Here is a 25,132-nt window from a genome sequence, read left to right on the forward strand (position 1 = left end):
AGGCATTTTGCAGCCACTAGTGTGGGTAAAACATATTTATGCTATGATCTAGGACTTTTACTTGGTTGAATCCCAAGCTTTTTGGCCCAGGTCTGGGATTTTAGGATTATGCCTTTACCTCGAGGAAGGACGCTTGTTTTTACTGATGTTCAAAGCCTATGAGTGGAGAATAGGAAGAGCCCACTTCTGATGCTATTTTGTAATGGATTAATTTTCTTTCAATTTATAAATAATAATGTTGGTGTTTTTCATCATTTAGAAAACCAAAAGAAAGTTAAAGAGGGAATGTTTAAATAAAGATTTCAGACACATTAGAAACAGGCATTGAAGTTCAATTTACAGCAGATACTTTTTATCTGTAGAAGATAAGCATGTTCTGTAAATCTTGTGAGTGACCACAAGTTGCCACATAAGAGAATTCCCATAGGAGTCCGTGTTTATGTTGCCCAACTACTTTATCCAGCCACAGCACCATCCTCAGATCCCTTTTCTTGGCTTTGTTTTACTGTGGTAAGCAGGACACTCTTGCTGGCTGGCTGCTTTCCTGCTTAGTAAAAGCTACAAGCCTTCATACTGGACAATTATCAGGGCTTTGAGCCTCAAAAATATTATAGCACAGGAGATCATCATGGCCAAGTTCTTGTGAAGTTTCCTTGGCCTATAGAGTACTCTCCTGGGAAAATTAGGAGACTCAGAAACAGAAAAGGTGACAAAATCCATTTTACAAGCTAGGGAACAAGGCATGTGGCAGGAGACAGAAAATGCTTCTGGGGAGAGGAATTTTGCAGAATCTGGTGTTTCATGAGCTGAAAGGAGCTGACTACCCTGCATACCCTCCCTGTATTTCAGCCAGGGGAAGTTTCACCAGAAGTCTGACTTCAGCAAAGTAAACTGCAGGCAGCTTGGTTTTGTGCGGTTCCCTGGCTGTGCTGCTGCAGTTCAGACACCATTTGAATACACATTTGGGATTTCATTTTCTTTTCCAATTAAAACTTGCTGTTTGCCTGGGTAATGCAGTTCCCTGCCACTGAAGGTATTGTTATGTACATCAGGCAAGAAAAGGCTCTCTGGGTATGGGGACTCAGGAATGTGCTGGCAGTCTGGGAAAGGACAGCTAAGGAAAAGCAGCATTTTGTTAGATTTGGCCTATTGCATTCAGGACAGTGGTTGCTCTGGAGCACACCAGGACAGTTCACCTTGGAAATTTTTGGTTTTGTTGTCTGTGTTTGTCTTTGATACTCATTTGAGGTTTTGCTGGTTTTCTTCCACTGAAGTTATGTTTACTCAGTCCAAGGATACTCAGAGCTCCTCATTATAGTGCCTGATGCTAAAACCATGCCTAAATGGCACTACATATTTCATGCTGACCTCTCTCACTTGAAATCCAATGTTTGGCACACCACAAAAGCTGAAACAATTTGCAGACTGGTCATCTGTTGCTAGCAACTGCCTGGACAGGCTCAGCCAAAACACATGCCTTTGTTCTGGTTTTATGAGAGGGGGAGGAAGGGACCCCACTGAAAAGAGATAGCAGAACTGTTGCTTATTGAGCCTTCTGGATTGTAGCCTCTGGGTACAGGAAGGTAGGGTACATCTGGAGCTGTGCCTACCTGGCAGAAAATGCAGTAAAGTTGCTACAGATGTCTTATGTCCATATATGATTTTCACATAGTTGCTGAAAAAGCAGTGGCAAAGTTAGGAAGAATACTCATGAATCCTGATTTCCAGTTCCTGACGTTGTGCATTGTGAATAAGTGCTCTATACATATATTGCTTTTTATAAGGAGCACCTGAAGCCAGCCAGGTATAGCAGGCTTGAGATTTGCAGTGTCCTATTTCCTAGACTTGTCCCCTCTGTTTCTCCTCTATTCTTAAAAGATTCTTGGTTTTCATTTCTATCTCCTTCTTTTGTTTGTTTTCCTTCCATTTCTTTCCTTTGCAAGTATTGAATGTCTCCTGTGGGAGTAAGCCCAGCCACATGTGCATGCAATGATGGTTTATTTTTATTGGAGTCATTGCCTGTGACTGTTATTCATTACTATAGGAAGAACTGCACTAACAAACTGCTCTGAGAGCTTTTTTTTTCTGCTGTAAAATGTCCTGTTTTGTCCACAGCCATTGAGAGTATCTGCTGCCATCACTAAGATGTTGAGGGTTCGGAGCTCAGACACTAACACGGCCTCCTGAATGTCCTGTCTGGTGTTGAAAAGCAGAATCCCAGCAGTTCAGCTTCTTTGCATGGTGTCTCTGTAGGTCAGCTTTTCAACCATCTGTCCACCTCTCTGCCACCTAAGCAGCTCAATTGACCTCTGCTTGGGGAAGAATTTGTGGTTGCACAAAGTGCAAGCACAGTCACTGGCTACTGTCGTGTACTCTTAGGATAATAGACAGTACAGCCAGAACATCACCAAGCCAGGTCTGCCTGAGATTCTGCTGATTCAGAAGAGGCAAGTAAAAAGTACCATAAAATGCTTATATTTCACTTGCATTTCTAGTCTTCACACTGGATAAGTAATCCACTCTTTTGTTTCAAGTTATTACATATTTGTGTTACCATGGGCAACACCATGATATCCCAGAATTCCTGGTTCTTCTTTAAGATTAATGTCTAACATAAATAAAAAAACTATTAGTAGTTGAGTTAGGAACATATGCTTAATGTAAATTTAAGCTAGAACTTAGGTATGTAAGCAGTCTAAATAATTTCAATAAGAAATACAGAGGTGTAGAATTTTTATTCATTGACCTCTTCTGAGAGCGGAGCACTGAGAGAAAGGTGAAGTGGTCTGCCTAAACTTACACAAAAGAAGATATGACCATATCCTAGAAATTATTGCTAAGATGAAACAAAAAGACAAGAAGTGATTTATCTGAAATGTGGCTATTCTTATATAGCTTCGTGATTTCTAGAGATTTATTTTAAATATTTCAAAAGCTCTGCTTCACACTAGCACTAGCTAGGCTCTTATAATTAAAGGTAATCTGTTGGAATTTGGCTGAGAAAGTTTGATGTCTTTGATAGTAATTTACATTTGTTAATGTAAGTGTCATGCTGATATTTCAGAATAGAGATTTCTTTGAATTCTTTCTCCCATGCTGAATCCATTACACGTTTTCCCTTGAGCTTTTGAAGACTTTCTCTTCATTAATTTTCTTGCTCAAATCAGCACCCATGGTTGCTGTTTTCCCTGTGAAAATGTCTTAAGTGCATCTGCATTTCTCCCTCCCTCATTTTTTCTCAAGATGATAAACAGGGAATTCTTGGCTTTGCACTCTTAGCAACGTTCTTAATATATGAAATTTGTATGCCTTGTACTAAAAGAAAATAAACAGATGTGCTGCTGCATTTTGAGGGATTGAGATGACAGCAGGATGGTCAGTTGCCTTTTCAGCCCATTCACTCTGCTGTTTTTTCCAGATGTGTGCTAATGGACATTTTTAGGATGTACACAAACTCTGCTTGCCTACTTTTCTGCACTAATTGGTTTGGGTTTCTGGAATGCCTCTCATAAACCATCTCTAGCTGCCATTGTTGCTTTTCCCTAAAGTACTAAAAAGGAAACTTGTTCCTAAACAGTTTCCTCTAGGTGGGATTTTCTTGTGGGGAAAGAGGGAGATGCAATCTATAACTGCTCTATAAAGAATTTTATTGAGTTGTGGCCCTTTAACCTAGCCTTGATGAAAGCTTTTTCAAACAGCTGGATTTCAGAGAACCACATCTCTCAGGTGCTATGTATGGCACAAATCACAAATTAAATTACAGTTTCCTAAGACATAATTTTAATCCAAATGATAATTGGTTTTTAATTTTTTTTTTCTTCTTTTCGGTTTTTTTTTTTTTTTTGTTTTGTTTTTTTTTTTTTTTGTTTTTTTTTGCATTTATGAAAGCAGTAGGGACTCCACATGTACTCTCAGTACTGGGGCATGTTTGTGTTTGTAGCCCCCCTTGTCATAGTTCCCTCTCTAGTGTTCAGGACATCTTAAGCATGCCCTGTTTCAATCCACCCTTTCTTTTTTCTTTTTTTTTCTTTTTTTTTTTTTTTTAACAGGGAGACTACATGTGTATTTGTGAGGACTAGAGAATGATGGCATATATCTCTTTTTCCTCAGCCTGCCTGCTTTACCTCCTTATTCCCAATAATTGCCTAGCCTGCAGCCTTTCTTACTGACAAGTGTATGGGTGCACACAGTACAGCTGGAGTGGCTGAAAGAGGAAAATTTGTGCATGGAGAGCCTTTCCTGGCAGTGGGGTTTGGAGGAAGATACAAAGCAAGGGATAATTGTTTCTGTAGGAAAACGTGAGGTCCTGATAAAGTCAAACTCTACAGTGATTTGCTTATGAAGGCAATAGGATTTAATGATGTTATTCAGATTTTGGTACTGATATCAGCTGTAAAATCTTTAGGACTATATTTAATTTATGAACTTCAATTTATCCAAGTGCATAATGGGGTTATTTTTTCCCCACCCTTCTAAGGCTTTTTAAAAGTCTGTAGATCAGGCACCATATAAGCACAAAACGTTGTCCGAAGGATCATTTGCTATCAGAGATCAGTTGTTTGTTTATAGATGTATCTTGTGAGCTTAGTAAATGATTGCAGGATACTGAATCTACTTTTTTTCCACCATAACACTGGAAAGGAGTTAGGGTCACTCTCTGTTTCTGCAGCAAGGGGCAGTTATGTCCCCAGTCAAATCAGAACCCGTGGTGAGACTGGAGCCTCAGGGAGCTCCGAGGTCCATGAGCATTGGTGTTTAGTGAGGCTTGGTAGGAAACACAACCATTTTTTCTCTTGTGTGGTAAAAAGCCATCCCACTGCCCCAAAGGGATGCTTCAGCGTAAAGAGGGAGTGGGGAACAGCTCTGTGAAGACTCAATGCCACCACAGTGTTGGTGGCCTTTAGGGAACTCTTGGTTCTCTCCCTGGGTACCTTCCCAGTGGGCTGGAGGCAGTGTGAGCTGTGGGACTGACAAACAGAGCTGGCCCTGGGAACTCAAAAGTAAACGATCTGCAGAATAAGGACTGCTGCTTTCATTTCTAGAATATATCAAATTCCGGCACATTGGGCCCGAGAAGGAGCAGAAGGGAGGGCAGAAAAAACAGTTATGAAGTCTGCTGGGATATCTGATGCAAAATCAACTTTGTTGTTTTCCTTCCTGGCTTTTTCCTGGGCTCTATTGCAGCTGAAAAAACAACCCATCTGATCTACAATAAGAGGGGAAATTCTGGCGTGAAGATTGTCCACCCAGTCAATTTGGCACAATCATGGGAAAGATTTGTTTAGCTTAGCACTGATTTTATTAGTACGTGAGTCTAATCAAACCTTGAGAGATAGCATTCTCACTGCTGAGTGACCCTGTCAGTGGTGTAGGCCTCCTTCTCAACCCTCATGCTCTTTCAGCTGGATGTGGTGTTGGTGAAGAGCTCTCCTGAAATGCACCAGCTCTTAGCAAAGCTTGTTCACTGCAATTGCACAGCAACACGAATTAGCAAAATGCCCCAGCGAGCCAGCATTGTTTCAGTGAGGGCCACAAGAGTCGTGAGAGCCAGACTCCTTTCACAGGTCTCTGGTATTCAGTCAGTAGACCTGAATTCTAAAATATTTATTGACTGTAAACGTGGATTGGCTTGTCATTCAGTCCCTAGTGCACGTTATATGCATTTTGTCAGTACAATAGACAAGAATAATATGAGTCAAGGAGAAAAGACAGTGTAAGAAAAAGCTTGACATAGAATAAAATAAAAATAGAAGAATCTGTCCATTGATAAGAAAGTGATACTTTAAAGGAGGCTTCAAATAGTTTCATTTATGTTTCTCAGTCGTTCCTAAAAACCAATTTCTTGTAATAGTTTCCATAAAAAAATAGGAACAAAAGTAGTTGTCTTTCCAGTCTAAATGGAAGTGATGTATTAAATGTTAGTACAGATTATTTTCTCAAGTATTTCATTGAAATATCTTAGTCCAAAACAAATGGACTAAGATATTTCAATGAAATATATCTTAGTTGAAATCATTAGTTTTCTCTTATAAAATCATAATTTTTCAGTCACATGAGAGCTGATAGCTCAGTCAAAATCATGTTGTTATTTCACTGTTTGGTTGTTTATCATCCTGGCATTTTGATAACTAATTTGATATAGGACTCTGTCCCCTTCATCATCTTTACTCTTTTTTTGGCAGAACATTGCCTTGATTTCTGGTTGTCAGAAGCCTTCTGGAAGTTCATCCAATACCTTTTCCAATTCCTCACTTCCCTTGCTATTGACAGGAGGCGTTGTTCCAATAATTACTGTTTTTTGCTGGGCTTCTGCAATCAATTTTTTGATTAATCTCTTCCAGAAAGCTTATAAATAATAAAATGTATTATTAAAAATGCTTTCCCGAACTAAAGCAAACGTTCACGTACAATATTTCTGCTGTCATCATCGATTCTCTCTCAACTGCTCTGCTTGTCTCACATTTATCTTCCTTTATCTAATCTAATGGCATCTATCCAATTTCTATTCACTTTTCATCAAGGTGATGTATTTCCTTTTACATAGTACCTTTGTGTTCTTAGCATGCCTTGTGGCAGAAATGATTTTTCAGTCATTTAATATTTATTCTACCTTGTTGTCAAATAATAAATATTAATTACAAACCTCTTGACAGGGAAATGTGATGCTAGAAAGAAAAGAAACTAAGGAAACTAAGATTTGACCATTTTATCGAGGTTGGACTGGGCAAAACTTGAAATTGCCTTCATTTTTACTTCCCTCGTCGATCTCCATCATTTGCAGTTTAGAGGGACTGCAGCATAATAACTGCAGATGGATTTTACATTCCATTCCAGAAGCTCATGGGCAGCTCATGGAGAGCATTTTGGAAGTATCATAGGATGAACTAGAAAGACTCAGTACTGTTTCATCATTTTTTATGTCTGTTTTCTATTAATTTTACTGTTTAAAAATTATTTTTGTAATCAAAATGCTTGTTAATTTCTTTAGCCTATTACTTACCATTACTGTTTACTCATCTCAAAATGTGTACTACTTTTGGTGCAACTTTAACTGCACTGAAGTGTTAATAGGAAAAAAAAATTGGTGGGGCCTGGATTGGTTTTGATTCCATGATTAAATAGTGCTTATCACTGAAGCACTAAAGTGTGTATTTCACTTATCTGGCTAGGAAAGAGTGCAATAAATTGCTTTACATACATCAGGAATACTAGTGGAGTTCTATTTTCCTTTCTTTTCCTGAAGTAAAAAAGGAACCAAGGAAATCTATGTTGGAATGAAAATTTTGGTTCACGATCTTAAGTTTTATAAAGTAAGATTGTGGAAAGCGATCTGTGTTTCAGCTTGTTATTAAATAATTCTGAATTCAGATCCAGGTTCAGATTATACATCTCTCTGTACTCTCCCCAGTTTTCAAACAGGAGTTATTGAGAATTGAAACAAGACATATACTTGAATATATGTGATTTTTATAAATTCCTGGTCTGCCTGTGCTGCCTACTTCTGAATTATTCTGGAAGATCCCATGTGTTCTCCACATCCTCAGGTGGCTGTTAGGAATCTTATGGAGAGAAGCAGATGCTTACTAGAAGATATAGATGAGAAGCCTTTAAATTACAGATTCTGTATTTGAAAACTATCAACTTTTTCTTGGTTTATTCACCATAAAGATCCTTAGTTGCGTGTCAGCCGTCAAAGGACATTGTTAGCGTGCATTGTTCCAACTCTGTTGGTTCTATCAGCATAAAACATGGGTTGGCAGAGCTTTGATGCTGTAGGAAGCCCATAGGAGTTGAAGAGACTTAACAGGTCATGAAGTGCTCCCAAGGCACTGCTTCATATCCCTTTCATAAATATTTTAATCTGAATCCTAAAAGCAAAGATTAACTTTTTAGCTTTTCCTCTTTGAGTTGAAGGCTCTTCCAGAGTCTCATTTTATTGGTAGTTATGATCTTTTAAATTTCCAGCCAAAATGTCTTTATGGCTGCAAATCCGTTCTTCTGCCATCGTTGTCAGGTTGAGAAGCTCTTCCATTTCTTCCTACTTCATTCTCTCATTTCCCCTTTTCCCACTCACTTACACACACAGACACCTTCAGCCTTCATTTTTGCCAGAATCACTGAGCTAATGTTTTTCTAGTGCCGTCTCAGATGAGCACTCCAGTCTCCTCAGCAGCATACAGCCCCTCTCCTGCAGTCTGGGTTCACAAGTGACCTGCAGGGTACACAGCCTCCCAGATGAAACCTTGCTGGTATCTTGTGCAGAAACACACAGCTGTCCCTGGTTTTACCAGGGATATGTGGGGGTGTCCCATACAACTGGGCCTGTCACTGTCTTGACTACATCACCTTATGGGTCAGTCTAAGTGAGATACTAATATCTCAGGTACACCCAGGAAGTGTCTTCTTTCCAATAGCTGTTTCCACTTTTGTCTTACAGCCTCTGTCTTATCCTTGTTTGTTTCATTACCAGTTCCCATTTAGCAGTGTTAAAAGCTTTACAGAGATCTGAAGAGATGAGTTCAAATTTATATCAGACTTCTAAAGTGAGCATATCATCTGTGTCTGGCATGTCATCTATGTCATGCCAGACATAGATGACATCTTTCTTCAAAGAAGGATGTCATCTTTGTTCGGCATGACAGCCATGTTTTCTTTTACCCCATTTTCCAAGACTTTAGTTCATGGAATCATAGAATATTCTGAGTTGGAAGGAACTTGTAAGGATCACAGAGTTCAGCTCCTGGCCCTGCACAGGACAGCCCAAGGATCACACCATGTGCCTGAGAGTGTTGCCCAATTGCTTCTTGAACTCTGTCAGGCTGGTGCTGGGACCACTTCCCTGGGGAGCCTCTTCCAATGCCCAGCCACCCTCCAGGTGACGAATTTTGTTATGATATCCAACCTAAACCTCTTCTGACACAACTTCAGCCATTCCATCCTGTCGTTGGTCACCCGAGCAAAGAGGTTGGTGCCTGCCCCTCCTCTTCCCCTCATGAGGAAATTGTAGGCTGCAATGAGGTCCCCCCTCAGTCTCCTCTTCTCCAGGCTGAACAGACCAAGTGATCTCAGCTGCCCCTCATACGTATTCACCTAAGATGCTTCACAATCCTTGTAGCCCTCCTTTGGACACTCTCTTATACCTTTGTATGCTTCTTACACTGTGGCACCCAAAGCTGCCCCCAGCTCAGGGCAGAGAGGACAGTCCCCTCCTGTGCCTCGCTGGTGATGCTGTGCCCCCCAGCACACGGTTGTCCCTCCTGGCTGCCAGGGCACTGCTGCCTCTGTTCTGCTTGCCACAGACCAGGAGCCCCAGGTCTCTTTCTGTGGCACTGCTCTCCAGACTCTCCCTCCCTGGTCTGTCCTTATAGCCAGTGTTTCCCCATCCTGGGTGCAGAACCCAGCACTTCCCATTGTTAAACTTGGTGGTTGCCCAGTCCCCTAAATTGTCAAGGTTTCTCTGCAGGACCTCCCTGTCGCTGAGGGAGTCAACAGCTCTTCACAATTTAGTATCAGCAAATTTCCTTATTGTGCCTTTGAGTCCTGTGTCTAAGTTGTGTTATTCCTCACTTCAAAATGTCTTGTGAAGCCCTGTGTGGTACTATCAGGTTGCAGGCATCAACTCAATAGTTTATATTTTTTCCTCTTCTTTTTTGGGGACTAAGTTTGCTGCTTCTCAGTTATGTTGTATCATCTTCAGGTTGATAGGAAAGACAAATACTAGCTGTCGGGCCTGAATTCACATGCTGTTTCTTAGAATAGTTTCCTGATAGAGATTATCTACTTCTGCTGAAAGTGCTAAATTCCTGGAGTTTTCATTCCACTCAGTTGTTATTCCTATATCGATGTGATATGGATAAATTCACATTACCTGCCTTTTCTTCTTTTTCAGTACTGTCCTACTTGAGAATTATTTTTTTTCACTAATATCTAGAAATATATATAATTACTATCCCAATGTAATTTCATTATAAATGCAACTTTTATTTACTTTTGACTTTCCAAAGTCAACACTACCTGATTTTTGGTAATCCTTGATTTCTACTTCCGTTTCCTGGCCTTCCAAACATAATTTTCTTTTTTTGATATGTATTTTCTTCCATGCTTTATAAGTTCCTTGTATATATATAGGAACCTACTCTCTGTTGGCTGTTCTGGCTAGAGGATAGTTTGCAATGAACTTTTACAGTTTTTTGATTTTGCTTGAAAAACAAATCTAAATACATATTTACTTCTCTTTTTAATGTTATGCTAAATACTATAGTTTGATGTTATAAAAATGAATTCTCTGTACTCTTTCTGCTTGTGAAATGTGTAGTTGTACTTAAAAGGTTCTTTTTCTCAGTGGGCAAACATTCAAAATAAATACCTTTGAATATTCTGAGCTGTTTCCATTTCACTGGAAAGGAAGCTAATTTGGAGCCTCAGATGTAGCTGTGCAGCAGCCACCTTTCAGAGGGGCCCTGTGATGTGCTGCTCAAAGCAAGTGATTTATTATAGTTTTTCATTGCTATACATAGCTATGCACATACTGTAACCGAATAAAAATGCAGTAACAGAATGTACATAGAGTTATTTGAATGTCTATCCACGTGCATGTATAACTGTGCCTAGTGCACATGCATACTTTGGTTAGTACTTATGTGCATAGTAGTGCGTGGAATGCCAACAATTTGACCTTGGATGTCAAATTGTAGCTGTTTCACTTCAGGCCTTTCCAATCAAACAGCCAGCTGTCGCGGGAGGCTCCACCTGAGCGTTTGCTCTGTTTTTCCACGCCGTCCTCTCCCTTGCATTTTCAGAGCTGAGGGAGTTTGTGAGGCACCTGGAGGCAACTCCTCTTCACTCTGCTTTCTTCCTGGCAGTCTTCCTCCTGCTGTCTCTGTGGTGACCAGTGCCAGGACCTGAGGAAACGGCCTGAAGTTGTGTCAGGGGAGATTTAGGTTAGCTATTGGAATAACGCTCTTCATGCAGAGGGTGGTTGGGCACTGGAACAGGCTCCCCAGGGCTGTGGTCACAGCATCAAAGAGGTGTTTAGGAAAATGCCTTCGGGTACATGGTGTGACTCGTGGTCCTGTGCAGAGCTGGGAGCTGGATTCGATGAGCCTTGTGCATCCCTCCCAGCTCAGCTTATTCTGTGATTCTGTAATAATGACAGGCAAGGGAGTACAGGTTTGGTTAGACTGCATCAGGCATGTGGGATATGACTTGCTGCCCTTTTCTCCAGAAGATAATCCCAGAGAGAATGGTAATTAACATGGAAGAGGGGAAAGTGCTACTACAGCAGGTTTCCTGCTTGGATTATTCACAAAGTATTCATAGTATCGTATCCTGGTTTGATGTTGTAAAAATGTCACTTTCGTGCAGGTGACAGCATCAGAGTTATTTTAGGCAAGCTGTGGAGGAACAGTCCTTGGCAATGAGCAAAAATCAAACAGGCAATAGAGCTTGGGCACATTTGTGTGAGTTTGCCACCTGCAGGTCCCACATTCCCTACTCTGCCCATTTCTGTCTCTGCAGTTCTGCTGCAGGCTCGTCTTCCACAGAGGATAATTGTACCACAGTGGAGCCAGGGATCTTGGTTTATTTCTGCTGTCACCCTAACACCAAGCTAAATTCAATTGCACTGTACACTCACCCCGAGGGAATTCCGTTTCCTATTTTGATATTTCAAGGACAAGATCCTTGAATAAAGCTTGGCATGGTCATTACCCATTTTGCAGAAGAGGACATCCAGATACATGCAATGGCATGTTACCATCCCCAGTGTGGTGACACATGAGTGGACATGCTGCTTCCAGGGGCAGGGTAAAGACAGTGGGTGGAGTTCTTGGAGAAGCCAAGGGGGCATATCTGTGGAATGGCTAATGGCAATTAAAAATTCCTTGTATATGGCAGTAGCAGTTTTGTTCCAAATCATCTTTGAGTGCAAAAGCCTGAACAGCAGGAATGGTTAAGCTTAACAGGATGCCAGTAAGACAAGCAAAAGGTACTGCTTCAATGGCATTTTTAAAGGCGTTTAAGGACCTGTAAATCCTTTTAAAATTGCAGCATGATCTATATATGTGTATGAGAAGATCTCAGCTAGTTAGAAGTGATAGGGCTGGATCAATAACTACATGTTATATCTGAAGTGTGCTTTACTACTTGTGGAAGTTAAATCTGGTGAGATTGCTTTTGGAGAGTTGAGATTTGATCAGTATGTTATAAAGATGCATACTTACATCATGTATTTGCTTTGCAGCTCCTGGTTGCTAAATCCCCTGTTGCTCCATTCTCCACTTTTTTCTACACCATTGAGAAATCGGGCTTGATTCTTCAGGGTAAGACCAGAGCATTTGTTGTTTTGTCTTTTCAATTAGTATTTTAAGCAGACTGAATTTAGATAACAACAACTATTATTGAAAATTGTGCTGTTTGTACCACATTAAAACCCCACACATTTAAACATATTGGTTAACAAGGGGACATTCTGCTGAATTCACTGTTTTCTCTTGGATTACACTAAATTGGTTCTTGCATTTTTCCATGGATCTAGAAATGGGCCCTGAAATTATTAACCAGGGCTCCTTGTTTTTCTCCAAGGTAAAGTGGAATGGTTTGGGTAACATGGGGCCCGATGGAATACATTTCTTCAGGAGAAACATACCCATCTATCATTAATAGCCTGTGTTAATGAATGGTTCTTCTTTAGCAAATGGCTTGGCATCAGTAAGAAAATTAATATCTGTTTTCTGTTTTTGTGGTCATTGTAATGCTAATGCCCAATGGTCTTAAATTATCCTCAGATTCTCTAGGATATGAAGTGTTATGCTGAAAAGCTGGATATTAATACCATGCTGACAGGGAACTAGGATTCCTTGTGGCTGTGTCCTGAATCATGTACTTCTAGACACAGCAAAGAGAGAAGTACAACTCTTCCCTTCTTTTCCCATTTATCCCTACAAACATCCTTACTTTTTGACAAACCTTCACAGATCAATTTTGTTGAGTTGATGTCTTTTGATATGCAGCCTGGCTCCTCATCACTGCATCAGTTTAACAGACTGAATAAAACTATCAGTGCCCATCACTTTCTGTTCAGGGAGGGCACTATGATGTGCAGCCAGGGCAATAAGGCAAGTGAGTATAGCTGGTTCTCAGTTTCCAGTGATGGAGAATCACTGATCCCATCAGGCACTATGGACATTTTAAGGGATGTGAACAGTTCTGATTGCAAATTTCTCACATTCAAATAGGCTGTACCAGAATAATGACATATTTATATTTCCTAGTGACTCCATATGCATACATCTCAGGTGATGTAAAATGTCAGAAAACAAACGAAATGAAATTGTTTTATGGTGCATTTTTGCTTCCATTTGATACAGCTACGTAATTGTAATGGCAGGGGAGGTGTCTATACAGCATTTCCTAAGCCTTTGGATACTACTTTCATTATATGTTTAGATAGCATTTTGGGCACTTTATCTGCTTTATTTGGTACCAGTAATTCTAAAAGTCTACAGGAACTAGAAACAATTTTTATTAGTTTAAATGGAGAGTACTTGCAAGAGTTGTTCTTGATGTGTTTTGTTTCAGTATAGGGCAGATGATAAGCTACTTTTCTATCTTGGATATCTTGAGTTACATAGATGTTTCTGGTCATTATTTTAAAAGGCAGACAGTTTCCTGCTCTGTCCTCAGGCCCTAATGTAGTGAAACTTTGGGAAAGAAAGTTTTCCTGTTTCAGAAACAGAGAGAATTTGTTCAGAGTCAATCTTAATTTTTTCAGCTCTTTTCTGTGAGCCATGAATATAGCTTTCCCAGGGCTGAACCATACCTTTAAAGAACAAATAGGCCTGGTTACACATAATGATGGAACAGCACTCTGATAGGAGAACATCACTGGATTAAAAGTGTGGCAATTGCTCTTTTCCCTACACCCATGTGTTTCTGGGGGTTACACTTTAAACATCATTTGCCATTTTTCTACAAACAGATAAAACACCAGTTTGGATTTCTTTAAGTAATTGATGTATTTATATCAGGCATTCTTTGTGCATTTTGAAAGGCAACAAGAATATCTTCTCTGTGTGAGCCTTTTATTACTTTCTAACTACATAATTATGTTTCTATTTTAGATCTTTTTCTCCAAGATGGGTAGCAAAGAAGGGTATGGTTCCCCTAATAATGTGGCCCAGACTCTTTTACAGAGACTTGTAAGCACTTTCACATGAACCATCTCACTAATTTGTAAAAGTAAATATTGCAGGGTCTCATCCCACATTTCAGTGGTCATTATTTCTGTGGAAACAGGAAGTGAGCACCAGGAAATGTCTGGTCTGGATAAGATGCAGAAAGTGGCACCAGGCTGCCTTGTTCAAAAGATGCTAGAGTTTTTCTGAGTTGTACTTGGTGCTTCTTTCCAAAGGGAAGCTGGATGCAGGGTGAGGTGTGGAGGGACACCACAGAGCACTAACCAGTGGGATCTGTCCCCCAGCCCGCTCCCAAAGGCAACTCTGCCTTTCAGGCTTTGTACTTTGATTCCCTTGGTGTCAGGAGGTGAGCACATTGAGGGTGGATGTGGGAACTGGTGAGAAGCAGCAGCTGGCTGAAGTGCCCAGGGTTCTTTCTTTTTACTCAGGGGGTCCCATCCTGGGACCATTAACCAATAGGCCATAAACAAATTGATATCGGAAAATGTAGCTGGAAGCTCCCTGATTAGCAAGGGTGAATGGAGAATGAAAGACAAAGTGAAAGTGTGATTTAACAGTTCCACAAGCAATTTCCATTGCCACCTCTGAGGGATTAGGATGTGTGGAATAGGCTAAATAAAAAAAAAAATAGGAGGAGCTCCCCCCTGCTTTGTTCTGTGGGCTGGAGGATAATAAAACGGCAGGAGAGGCAGTGTGGCTAGTTAGGGATTTCACAGACTGCTATTTGATGCAGTTTAAGGAGCCCTTCTGCTATTGTTGCAGTTAAAATGGGAAGCGGAACTGTTCTCCATTTGCAAAAATCTCCAGCGTCCTCAGGAAGAGGGCTGAGAGCAAAAGGCTATTAAGATGGTAATGCTGCCCCATTTGGAGGAGTGTATCAAAATCCTCTTTGTCAATGTAAATTGCTGCTCTGTTTCCCTGGTATCTCTGCATCTCATGGCCTCAGTGCAAGCACTGAAATTTTTGGAGGAGACCCTTGTGAAGGCAGAACTGCTTCTCTTTTATTCTCAGAGGAGATCTCCAGGCTGCCCAAGGGTCCCTTGGAGAAAAATTCTTTGCTTTTATAAACCTGTGTTTTATAAAAGTGTTCAGGGATGAAGAGAATCCATTTATGCACTCACTCTTTTATTTCCACTTTCAGACTAGAGAAATGAAATGTGATGATTGAAAGGCAAGATTGGACAGTCAGAAATTTAGCAAAGAAAAGTCTTCAGCCTCCTCCCTTCATTCCTTCAAATTGCTCTGTGCTATAGCAGGAGTGGACTGGAACCCCAAAAATACCCTCAGTTGCCTTTACATTGCAATGCAGAGTCATGTTATGTTCTGCCAATGTCATTCTTTGATGAACCTGAATTGTGAGTGCAGAATCTAGTCTGACAGCCAATTTCTATTTTGTAGAGATCTTAGACAAAAAGGCCAAAACCTGGATCAAACACTGCAAAATATTGGAAGTTTTGCTGTCAGCTTTTGTTTGATGTTCTAGGAACTTGCTAGTTGAAACTCCCTGTTTCAATACCAGTTGAACAGCAGCTTCCCTGTTTCAACCAGTTGCAATGAGTAAAGTCATACCATTCAAAAGAAGAATAAAATTAAAAGAGCTCCAGATCTACTTGATTAGGAATGCAAGTTGTAAGATCATTTTTCTCCTTGGCTATGATATAATTTCTGTTTTGATTGGAGATTGCTAGCTGGTAATTCTGTTCTGGTATGACAGAAGAAATTTTTAGTTGCTCTTGCCTAATTGCAGTTTCATTGAAATTTAATGTAGTGAATCCTAGGTTGGGCCAGCTGAACTAGAAGCTGCTACTTAGCTTTGTGCACACATATGTGAAAAAGATAGGCTAAATGAAACTGATTTGAAGCTGTATGCTGTGGGTGATCATCCAAGCCTAGCTTTAGAAGGAGCAGAGTTCTGGGATATAAATACAAGTAGGCAACAAGCCTAGCTGTTACCTACCAACAGCTCAGCTGTTTGTGGAAGTCTCATTCCATCTCGCTTAAGCAAATGCCTTCTGCTACCAAAGGAGGCTGCTGCCAAAGGAGTCGGGGACACGGTGGATCTTTGCCAGCTGAAGAGTCTGTTGGGACTCAATGCTTTAACTGAGTGGTTGACATTGCTCTTCATGGAAAAGCTCAGAAGCACTGAAAACATAAGGCAAATTCTATTCGTGAGCTGGGACGTGCTTTTGAATGATGATATATTTTCAGTTTCATAGGGTTTAAAGATGGATAGAATCATCAGTTCATCCAAACTGACCTCCCATATATGATACATGTTTCCTTCAGGTACCTGATAACTTTGTTGCACTAAATGATTTCTTCTAGAAAAGTAATCACTATTAATTGCAGACATAAAGAAATGTGAGTTCCTAGTTTGCATTGATGGTGTTTTCAAGTTTTAGCTACCTTGATGCAAAACCCTTGTTCTGTATCTCAGATTAGAATTTGTCTGCCTTCAGCTTTTGGCCTCAGTTCTTGTAAGGACCTTCAGTGCTAAAAAAAGCAGTGCTGCTGTTAAACGGTTGCCATTTTTCATCAGTGTACTTGCCATAATGATTTATCTTGCTATGTTTTACTCTTCCTTTTTGAAAGGTATAACTGTCTATAAATTTAACCTCAAAATTTCGTGTCTCCCGCTGACTGGCTCCTAAATACCTTGTATTGCTAAAGGGAAGAGTTTGAGGGTTGTGCCACGGGACTGAACAATTAGTTTATTAATCCACTCTTTCTGCTGCCCTCTTTTTCACTGCACACAAGCTGTCTGAACACAAGTGTGCTCACCTTGCATGTAATGTGCTATTGAGGCAGGTAACTTATTATATGTAGAAACAAAAGAATGTGGCACTTGGAAGAGAGTGTCTTAAGTTTCACAGTAGTAAGGGAAAAGATCTACTAGCAGCTAAATCTAGGGAAACCTTGGTGCATTATGTTTCATTTGTCACTAAGGTAATGAAAGAGGCTCATTTGGATCTCTAAATAGCATAGGGTCTGGGTTTGTACTGCAGCATGGCAAACTGTCTCCAAAGTGCTATAACTAATTTTTATGGCTGAAGCAAGTGAAAAGTGCCTCATTTTATTTTGTAAAGAAACAAGTAGTGAGGTAGAAAAGGAATTCTGAAAGAAAGGGCAGCATTATTTGTATTGTATTGTGTGGGTTTGAACAGTGAAAGACAATGATTTACTGCATCAAAAGCTTTTATTCAATTGAAGAACTGTAACTATAAAGTGACCTTTGTCTGGAGCAACATGGATATAATCTGTAAAATGAAGCAGAGTTGTACTTGATGTGTGAATGGGTGGAAGACAGATTAATGGGAATAGAGTTGTGCATTGCTATTGAGATGGTAAAAGATTTGCAGTGCCACTGGTGATTTCCAGGCCTATTGGAGGGATAAAGATGAACTGATCATTGTTAGGATCTCTGTGGGGTGGAACCATTTTTGCTGTATTCCCCACAGGACGCTGAAAGTCTCATGCTATTTCTAACAGGTTTGTAATAATGAGAGCAAAGAAGCACTATCAATTTGTAGGTTAAGTCCATCCTGGGACTAAGGAATGAGAAAAAATAAGACTGCCATCATCCCAATGCCAGCAACGTGACCCACACAGATATAGCTGACATCAATGTCCTTTTGTTCAGGCAATTCATGGCATTTTGAGGAGTGCGTTACTAAACCTCTTTGCTTGGATGAGGGTGTCCTCATTAGATGGGTTTGTGAGAATTGCTCTACTGCTCTGCAGCAGCACTGCCAAAGCCTTGCTGGAGTTGCCAAACTCCGTGGCTGTCAAATGAAGGAGGACAGAGAAAAAGAGCACAGATGCAAAACCAACTAAAAATGTTTATGATTAGAAATGGAAGGAAAACATTTTAATGGTGAATGAAGACTAGAGGCATCTTGGGTTTAGATCCAGTAGAAACCACAATAAACTGTAATTTCTATAAAATTAAATGTTTCTCTCTGCAAACATGACCTTTCACATAGCGGCATAGTAGATAGGCAGTAGATTGATAGAGTTTCTGGCCATGTTGTTCCTGTGAGCTTAACTTGTGAGAGGATATTATGCTGGATAAATCCAGTTTAGCACAATGTTTTGAATTACCTGCTTATTTCTAAAAATTCATGTAAAGATACTGAAGATGCTTCTGTCTTGCACTTAAAGCCAAACATGTTCCTAAGTGCTTTACTACATTGCAACTGAAGTACCAGCATTTAATTTGTCTGAAGTTCTACTAAATGTAACACGAGAAAAAGTTTTAGTGCAAGCAGTGTGCCAAATTTGTTCTCATTTATACAAGTGTTATTCAAAACTAATTTCTTTTATTCCAGTGTTGTTAAAACAATGAACTGAAGAGCGTAAGTCTGTTCCCCCCTTTTCAAGGCTGGCATAGGCTTCCTGGGACAAAATGACCTCACTTCAGAGAAATCTTCTCCTTACCAGGCTCTCTGTAATGAATTCCTGATCAAAGTGGGCTGCTCCCCTGGGTTTTCAGCATAGTGCTAAAGCAAATGGCCTTTTTTCCAAAAGGCTTTTAACATAAGGAGTGTAATTGTTTGTTGATTAGAGGTAGTGTCTGTGATTTGTGTCAATATATTGTTCTGGGAACTGAACATTGTCAAGGAAGACTAAGACTTTACTACTAATTGCCTGGATTTAATGTAGGTGTCATATATTTCAAGCTACAGATTTGTAAAATAAGGTCAAATGTACCTAAAATGGACTTAATGTTCTTAAGCGAACACATTCATGAGTAGGAAGCTAAATAAGTGTCTGTTCAAAAACTTGTTTTCCAGCCAGAGTAAAGGCTCATGCTTTTGTGTGCAGCTTATGAAGGTAAAAGACTGTTAAGTCTCAGTGATTTTTTTTCTTTTCTCATGTAGGCACAGCTAAGTTTCTTTTGCTGTCCTCAAAGGTATGTCTGTACTGGCTTCACCACTAACATGTTTGGTGAAGCCATCACTGATGCCATTTGATCTTGTGAAAATATAGTTAGCAATAGAGAGAGGACTATGACCCAAAATACTTACCCTTGGTAATGTATGCAACTTTTCTTTAGCTGTAGGAATTTATGTATTACTAAAATCTTGTAAAATCCCTAAGTGTACAGCCTGTTTTCCAAAGAGAAATGCTGGACACTTTATTGCTGCCTCTGCTGAGGAAATCCAAAAGTTGCGTACAGTCTAAACTCTGGAAGTCTCCAGAGTGCAATTCTGCATAAGCAAGCACACTTGAATAGCACTTCATCAAAACTAGGAAACTTTGCCTGAGGAGAGGCTTACTAGCCCAGGGATAACACTTAACAAATAGGGCTTCCACTGCTTTGACCCCAGTGCTGTTTTTCTTTTAAACTTTCTCTATGTTTTGAGAATTAACACACCCTGAACAACTTCATGTATCTCTGCATCTGATGTGTTGACTTGCCCTGTCACAGATTTAAATTATCTTCTCATATAATCTTAAATCTATCTTGATAAGATGGAATAGGAATATATAGCACTTTCTTAAAAACAGGCACATGTGATAAACCCTCTCAGCAAACAGTGGTTTACTTCAAATGCTTTTTCTCATTACAGTTGTTCCCTGAAATTCATAACGTTGGGCTGTTACTGGAAAGTATTTTCTGCAATGTTCCTTTGAACTTTAGCACTGCTTCTCAGTGTTTATGTTGTAACGAAACCAAACCTGGTCATTTGTCATTCAGTTCTGTGAAGACCCCTGAAAAACTTTTGAGATTAAATTTTGGGGCCAATAGAGTTAAAGAAGCATTATAGAGGTAAGAGAAGCAACAAGGTTAGCCAGGAGTGTGGTATACCAGCCCAGGCTGTCCTTTGTAACCCCAGAGGGTCTGCCTTAGGGCTCAGTACATAGGCAAGGCAGCACAAGCCTGCAGGGGTGAAGAGGAAGCAAAGGCAAATGATCCTACAATTAACAGTTCAACAAAAGGTGTTGCTGAAAAGATTTTACTTTATTGTCCACTGAATCTCATTTTCATGTAAATGTCCTAGTTTTTCAACTACAGAAACATTCTCCCATACTCTCCCAATGCTCTATGGAGGTGAACTTCCCAGAAGCAGCAGCTGAGATGTGAGGAGTGATGTTGCTAGAAAATGCTGGGGAATATTAGAGCCTGAGTAGTCTGAACTGAGTGCTGTGTGCTGGTGGAGACCTCAGCTGAGATATGCCTTACTGTTCAGTGAATAGGCTTAGAATAAGCAGGCTAAAATCCAAAGTTGTGAACACCAAGTTTTGCACTGGTAAAGATGTTCTGAGTGAATTTAGGGATGGGATGAGATAATTTCTTGGTAGCACATATAAATACTACATTCCTCCTTCAGACTGCATATGCTTGATGAAGGACTGCAGCCTCGAGACACAACAGGCGGGAACTGCACACCACATCTTTTACTTTTCTTCATGCCACATTTGTGCTGTGAGCGAATTACCCAAACAAGGTGTTGGGCAGCCAGGCACATACATTGCAGCTGTGAGTCCTAGCTGGGAGCTAGACCATATCCTGTCTGCTGTGGCATGTGCTGAAGTCCACAGAGGAGCAGAACATCCTGTTTGCTTAGTTTTCTTTTGTCTGCCCCGTACCAGCACAGGGAGAATATTACTCTATATCTTTCCTCTTCTGCTCTGAAGTTGGATCACAGCACTCATGATTTTGTTCAATAGCTGGAAATGCTGAGGATATCCGATTGCTGAGGTCTCTTATTTTAAACACCACATGCCAGGAAAAGTATGTGGGATCCCACCAGCATAGCACTGAAGGGTGCAGGATGCATCAACAGGAAAACCAAACAAAACATGAAGTGAAATTCATTTGAAAAGGGAAGGGACTCACAGACCACCAATCAGTAGTGTTTTAACTCTTCATATATATACAATAGGCCTTTTATTTTCCTTCAGTTCTTCTCAATATGCAAACTATCTTAAACTGATTTTTAGAGCTGCAGCTGTCACCAAAGGCAGTGGGACCTGGAGGTGCTCATTACCTTTGAAAATCGAGCCAATGTATTTGAATTCAGTAGTAAAAGCCAAAAGCACTAAATCAGGATGGTGAAAGCATAACTTTGATAGTTCTGTTATGTGATCCTGGCCACCTTCATGTTGGATACAGAGGCAGGGCCTCACACAGAGCACACCAGAGCTCAAAGGTATGTTGTTTCTTCTTTGCCTTTCAGCCTTCCTTCCCCTACAATTCTGTTGCCTTGCTTCATTACTGCAGTCCTTCCAGCTGAGTAACACCAGATAGAACTTTATTCAAGTTTAACAGAACTTAGATGAACTTTTATTCATCCAGAATACTTTGTTTTCCTTGAGAAAAAGGGTTTTTTTATCCAAGTGGTCCAGTTTGGCTAGCAGGACAAAAGATGGGCAGCCACCTGAGTCACAGTTTGATTTTCATTTGGAATATTTGTTGTGTCCTAGGAAAGGTTTGTAAGTAACGTATAAAAGTCAGAGCAAGCCCTGATTACTCTGATGCAGAATGAACTAAATTCCACTGTCACATCTGAGCACAAAGGGAATAAGGTGTCCCTCAAGCTGGTCCCAGCTGCCTGGGCTGAGAAAGGACATGGCTCTATCATTTAAGGGTACAGGAAAACTTAATACATAAACTGAATTTGAAAATTCAAGGCCTCTTCTGGCTGAAGGGGTAAGAGAGCTGGCCCACTGAGGGCTGCAGCCAACAGTGTGGCATTAATTTACAGGGAAAGCTTGTTTAAGTGGCCTTCTGTTACTGCTTGCCTCAGACTGGAAGCTTTCTCAGTTCGTTGACTGTCTATTTTTTTTTTTTTCCCATAGTGCCACATATTGTTGGTAAAATAAGGAAACTTGAAAACAGAGGAAGTAGAGGTAATGTCGATTTTGAAACACCAGCAGTTGAAAAGACCATTCACAGTTTCCTTTAAAACAAAACCAAGGGGTAAGATAATGCTAACCAGGGCTGGGTGCCCAAGAGAGCATCATAATGAAGCATCCACTGTTATTGTTCAACTCAGTGTTTGTTCTTCATGTGAACAAAAGGAAGGAAGAGCTCTGCTATCAGGCTGGAGAGGAAGGAGTCTTTGTTGCCCTTGGCTACCCTAACTTTAAATGTGAGGAAGCACAGGGCACTGCAGCATAACCTTTCTGCAGTATTAGATGAGGAAAATTGATAGTTCAGGAGGTTAAGGGCGGACACTCTGTTTCTCTAGGCTTCCCTTTCATGACAGCCCCAAATCAGGTATGGCAGTGCTGGTATTTATTTAGATCACGTGAGGTTTTAAAACTTGGGTTTGAACCCCGGTACTTCTGCTTTGCTGCTTCTCTGCCGTGTGATTCTTCCTCTGCCTTGTTGCTCTCCACAGCAGTAAGAGATGCCATTTCCTTATTGAATGTGACAGGCAGCCAGTGTCCTGAGTGTAAAGTTCAGTCATGTTGCTGAATGTGTCTGCTAGAGACTGAGTCAGGTGTTTACTGTACTCCTCTGTTCCTGCTCTGCCCACAGATTTGTCTGCTGAGGCGGCAGAATTCCTGCGTCCCTCTGCCCATCTTTCAAGTCAGGAGGATGACACACGGTCAGATTAGTGATAAAGCTTACCATGCTCAGAGCCATTGTTTCAGATTTTCAGATGATTCAGGCAATGACTGTGTCATCAGCTAACCTCAGGTTACAATTTAAAGATATCCCTGCAATCATGAAATTCTGATTAGCTTGCTGTGTGTTAGTTCTGCTCTGGCTTTGTCTAGTCCATGTACTACCTCTGCATTCCAAGAGACATTGGAGAAACAGATTTGCATCCCGTTAGAGGCAATGCTGTGGTGCTGGGATGTTTGAAAAATGTAGGTGCATATTTTGATTCTGATATCCAGAGTTCACTCCTTATATATGATGCTTTGAAATTTCTGGACTGACAATAAAAGCAGCCCACAAATATAGATCAGCTTTGTCTCCCATTCAAGGTGTATCCTTGCATTGATTTCCTGTTAATTCAAAGTTACCATGGCCCATGATGTACAAAATGACGCTTCCACACATTTGAGTCAGTTTCCATAAATCTGAAATCTAATTCTTTTCACAACAGTATGTTTTGTGCAAGTTCTACCACCATTACTGTAGACAGAGAAAGAACATTACCTAGGTAAAATAGCCTTCTTTTGTTTTATGCAAGTGATCTGAGGGCTTGGTGATTTGTCATAGTGAAAAAAGCATCTGGTAAGAATGCAAAGAGAATAGGGAGAATCCCATGAAGCTACTGACAGGGTCAAGTGTAAGAAATGTTCTTTAAGGTGTCACAGTAAGTCAACTATACACCATTAAAGGCAGGAGAATGAGGGCCTCAAATTAGATATTTGAGGTATGATTGGTTTGTGTGTAAAACCATGCTAGATACAGGAAGAAATAGATACCATATTGCATTGTTGATATTGTGGCTCTGAAAACCCACTAAGTTCAACACAGAAAATAGGAAAAAAGCTCTGAATGTCCTGAGAAATTAAATTAAGAAATGAAATTAATTCAAACCACTCACCAAAGTAGCCTTCTGAAAACAGGTTGGTTTTTATTTCACATAATAGATAGGAAAGCTCAGTAAAATGCTGAAAATCCAGATGGGCTAGTGGAGGAATGATTCTGCCTGTTCTTAGTTTTCTTATGCTACTAGCATCTTGAAATGTGGAGGTTTTTTGAAGGAAAAAATTCCAAGATTAGATTTAGCACATTTTAGTCAGGCCACAGCAAGTATACTCAGTTTACAAATACAAATGTTTTGTGTTTGTTTTCCTAATTACTATCCCTAGAAATTATTTGTTTCTTAAAAGCTAAAAGGACTTCTTTCCTTCTCACATATCATCATGAGTGGTTTTAATAGAATAAATTGTGTCTTTGCCAGTTTAAACAGTTGTCTTCAGTTAGGCCAGTCATGGTGGCTTATGTATACAGTTACAGTTTTTGTATTTGGGTGTTAAAATAAATCTGAAGAGGCATGGAAGAAACAGAACTTACTTAGGTTTTTTGTGTACCCTTTTCTGAACAGAACTAGCAAGGCTGAGTGAGTGACTAGCATTCATTAGTGTGGCTAAGGACAATAGATGAGCTTCTGAGTACTGTCAGGGAACAATTATCTTCAATAAAAGTAGGTGCTGGTTTGGTGCATCTATAATTAGAACTGCCTAGTACTGTGGAAAGTGTTTCTTCTCCCTCTTAGAGCTAGAGGCCCTGGCAAAATCTCCTTTGGGATGAAACTAGAACATTTATCTGAAAGTCTTCCTTGGTAAAGGACAACCCCGTGACTTCCTTTATACAAACTGTTTTTATGACCATCCATATCTAATAATTTTAACGTGCAGAGGCTGTAAAACCCATGTAGCAGATACAAGAGGACTGGAAGCCTTCTATCAAAGCCATGCCTGCTGGAATTGCTCTCTGTTGGAGCTGTATCTTTGACAGACTTAAGCAGTGGTTTTAATTAAGAGTAAGGGTCCCATTGTAATAGATATGAGGGGTGGCAGTGGATAAGGCCATGATCTAACTGGAAAGAAGAGGAGGGTCGTGGCCAGAAGAGTTCTGTGTTGCACTGCAGCAGTGCAGGTCTTGCCATCATTAGTGGCTGGGGATATGCTCAGCTCTTGCATGGCTTCCTCCACAGCTTTGGGTTTGGGGTTAGGGCTCCCCTTCCCACTGCCTCACCTTTGTACCTGTTTGGAAGGGGAAGGGTAATGCAATACCATTTTACAACACAAATCAAAAGACGGCACTTCCATACAATGAAATTGGGTGTGATTTCTACCTTTTCCTTGGATAGAGACTTACTGAGCCCTAGGTGTGAGGAGAGAGGTGCAGTCCTTACGTGCATCCTCTAATAAATTTCTTCATCGATGGACTAGACTTGGTAACAGAACAGTTTGCTGTAGGAGAATGCTTAATCCTGCCTGTGCACAGATAGAAGCCTTTT

The 25,132-nt window shown here is 40.4% G+C and overlaps 1 protein-coding gene across 1 annotated transcript in view; it reads left to right on the top strand.

The window, feature by feature from the left end:
• RAD51B (RAD51 paralog B) overlaps window positions 1-25,132 on the top strand; it is a 384,812-nt gene that overhangs the window by 246,961 nt on the left and 112,719 nt on the right. The window contains exon 10 of the mRNA XM_058026352.1: window positions 12,242-12,320. Coding sequence (XP_057882335.1) covers window positions 12,242-12,320 — 79 coding nt within the window. The remainder of the gene's footprint in view (window positions 1-12,241; window positions 12,321-25,132) is intronic.

The sequence above is a fragment of the Melospiza georgiana genome, chromosome 6 (genome assembly GCF_028018845.1).
Source record: "Melospiza georgiana isolate bMelGeo1 chromosome 6, bMelGeo1.pri, whole genome shotgun sequence".
Lineage (NCBI taxonomy): Eukaryota > Metazoa > Chordata > Aves > Passeriformes > Passerellidae > Melospiza > Melospiza georgiana.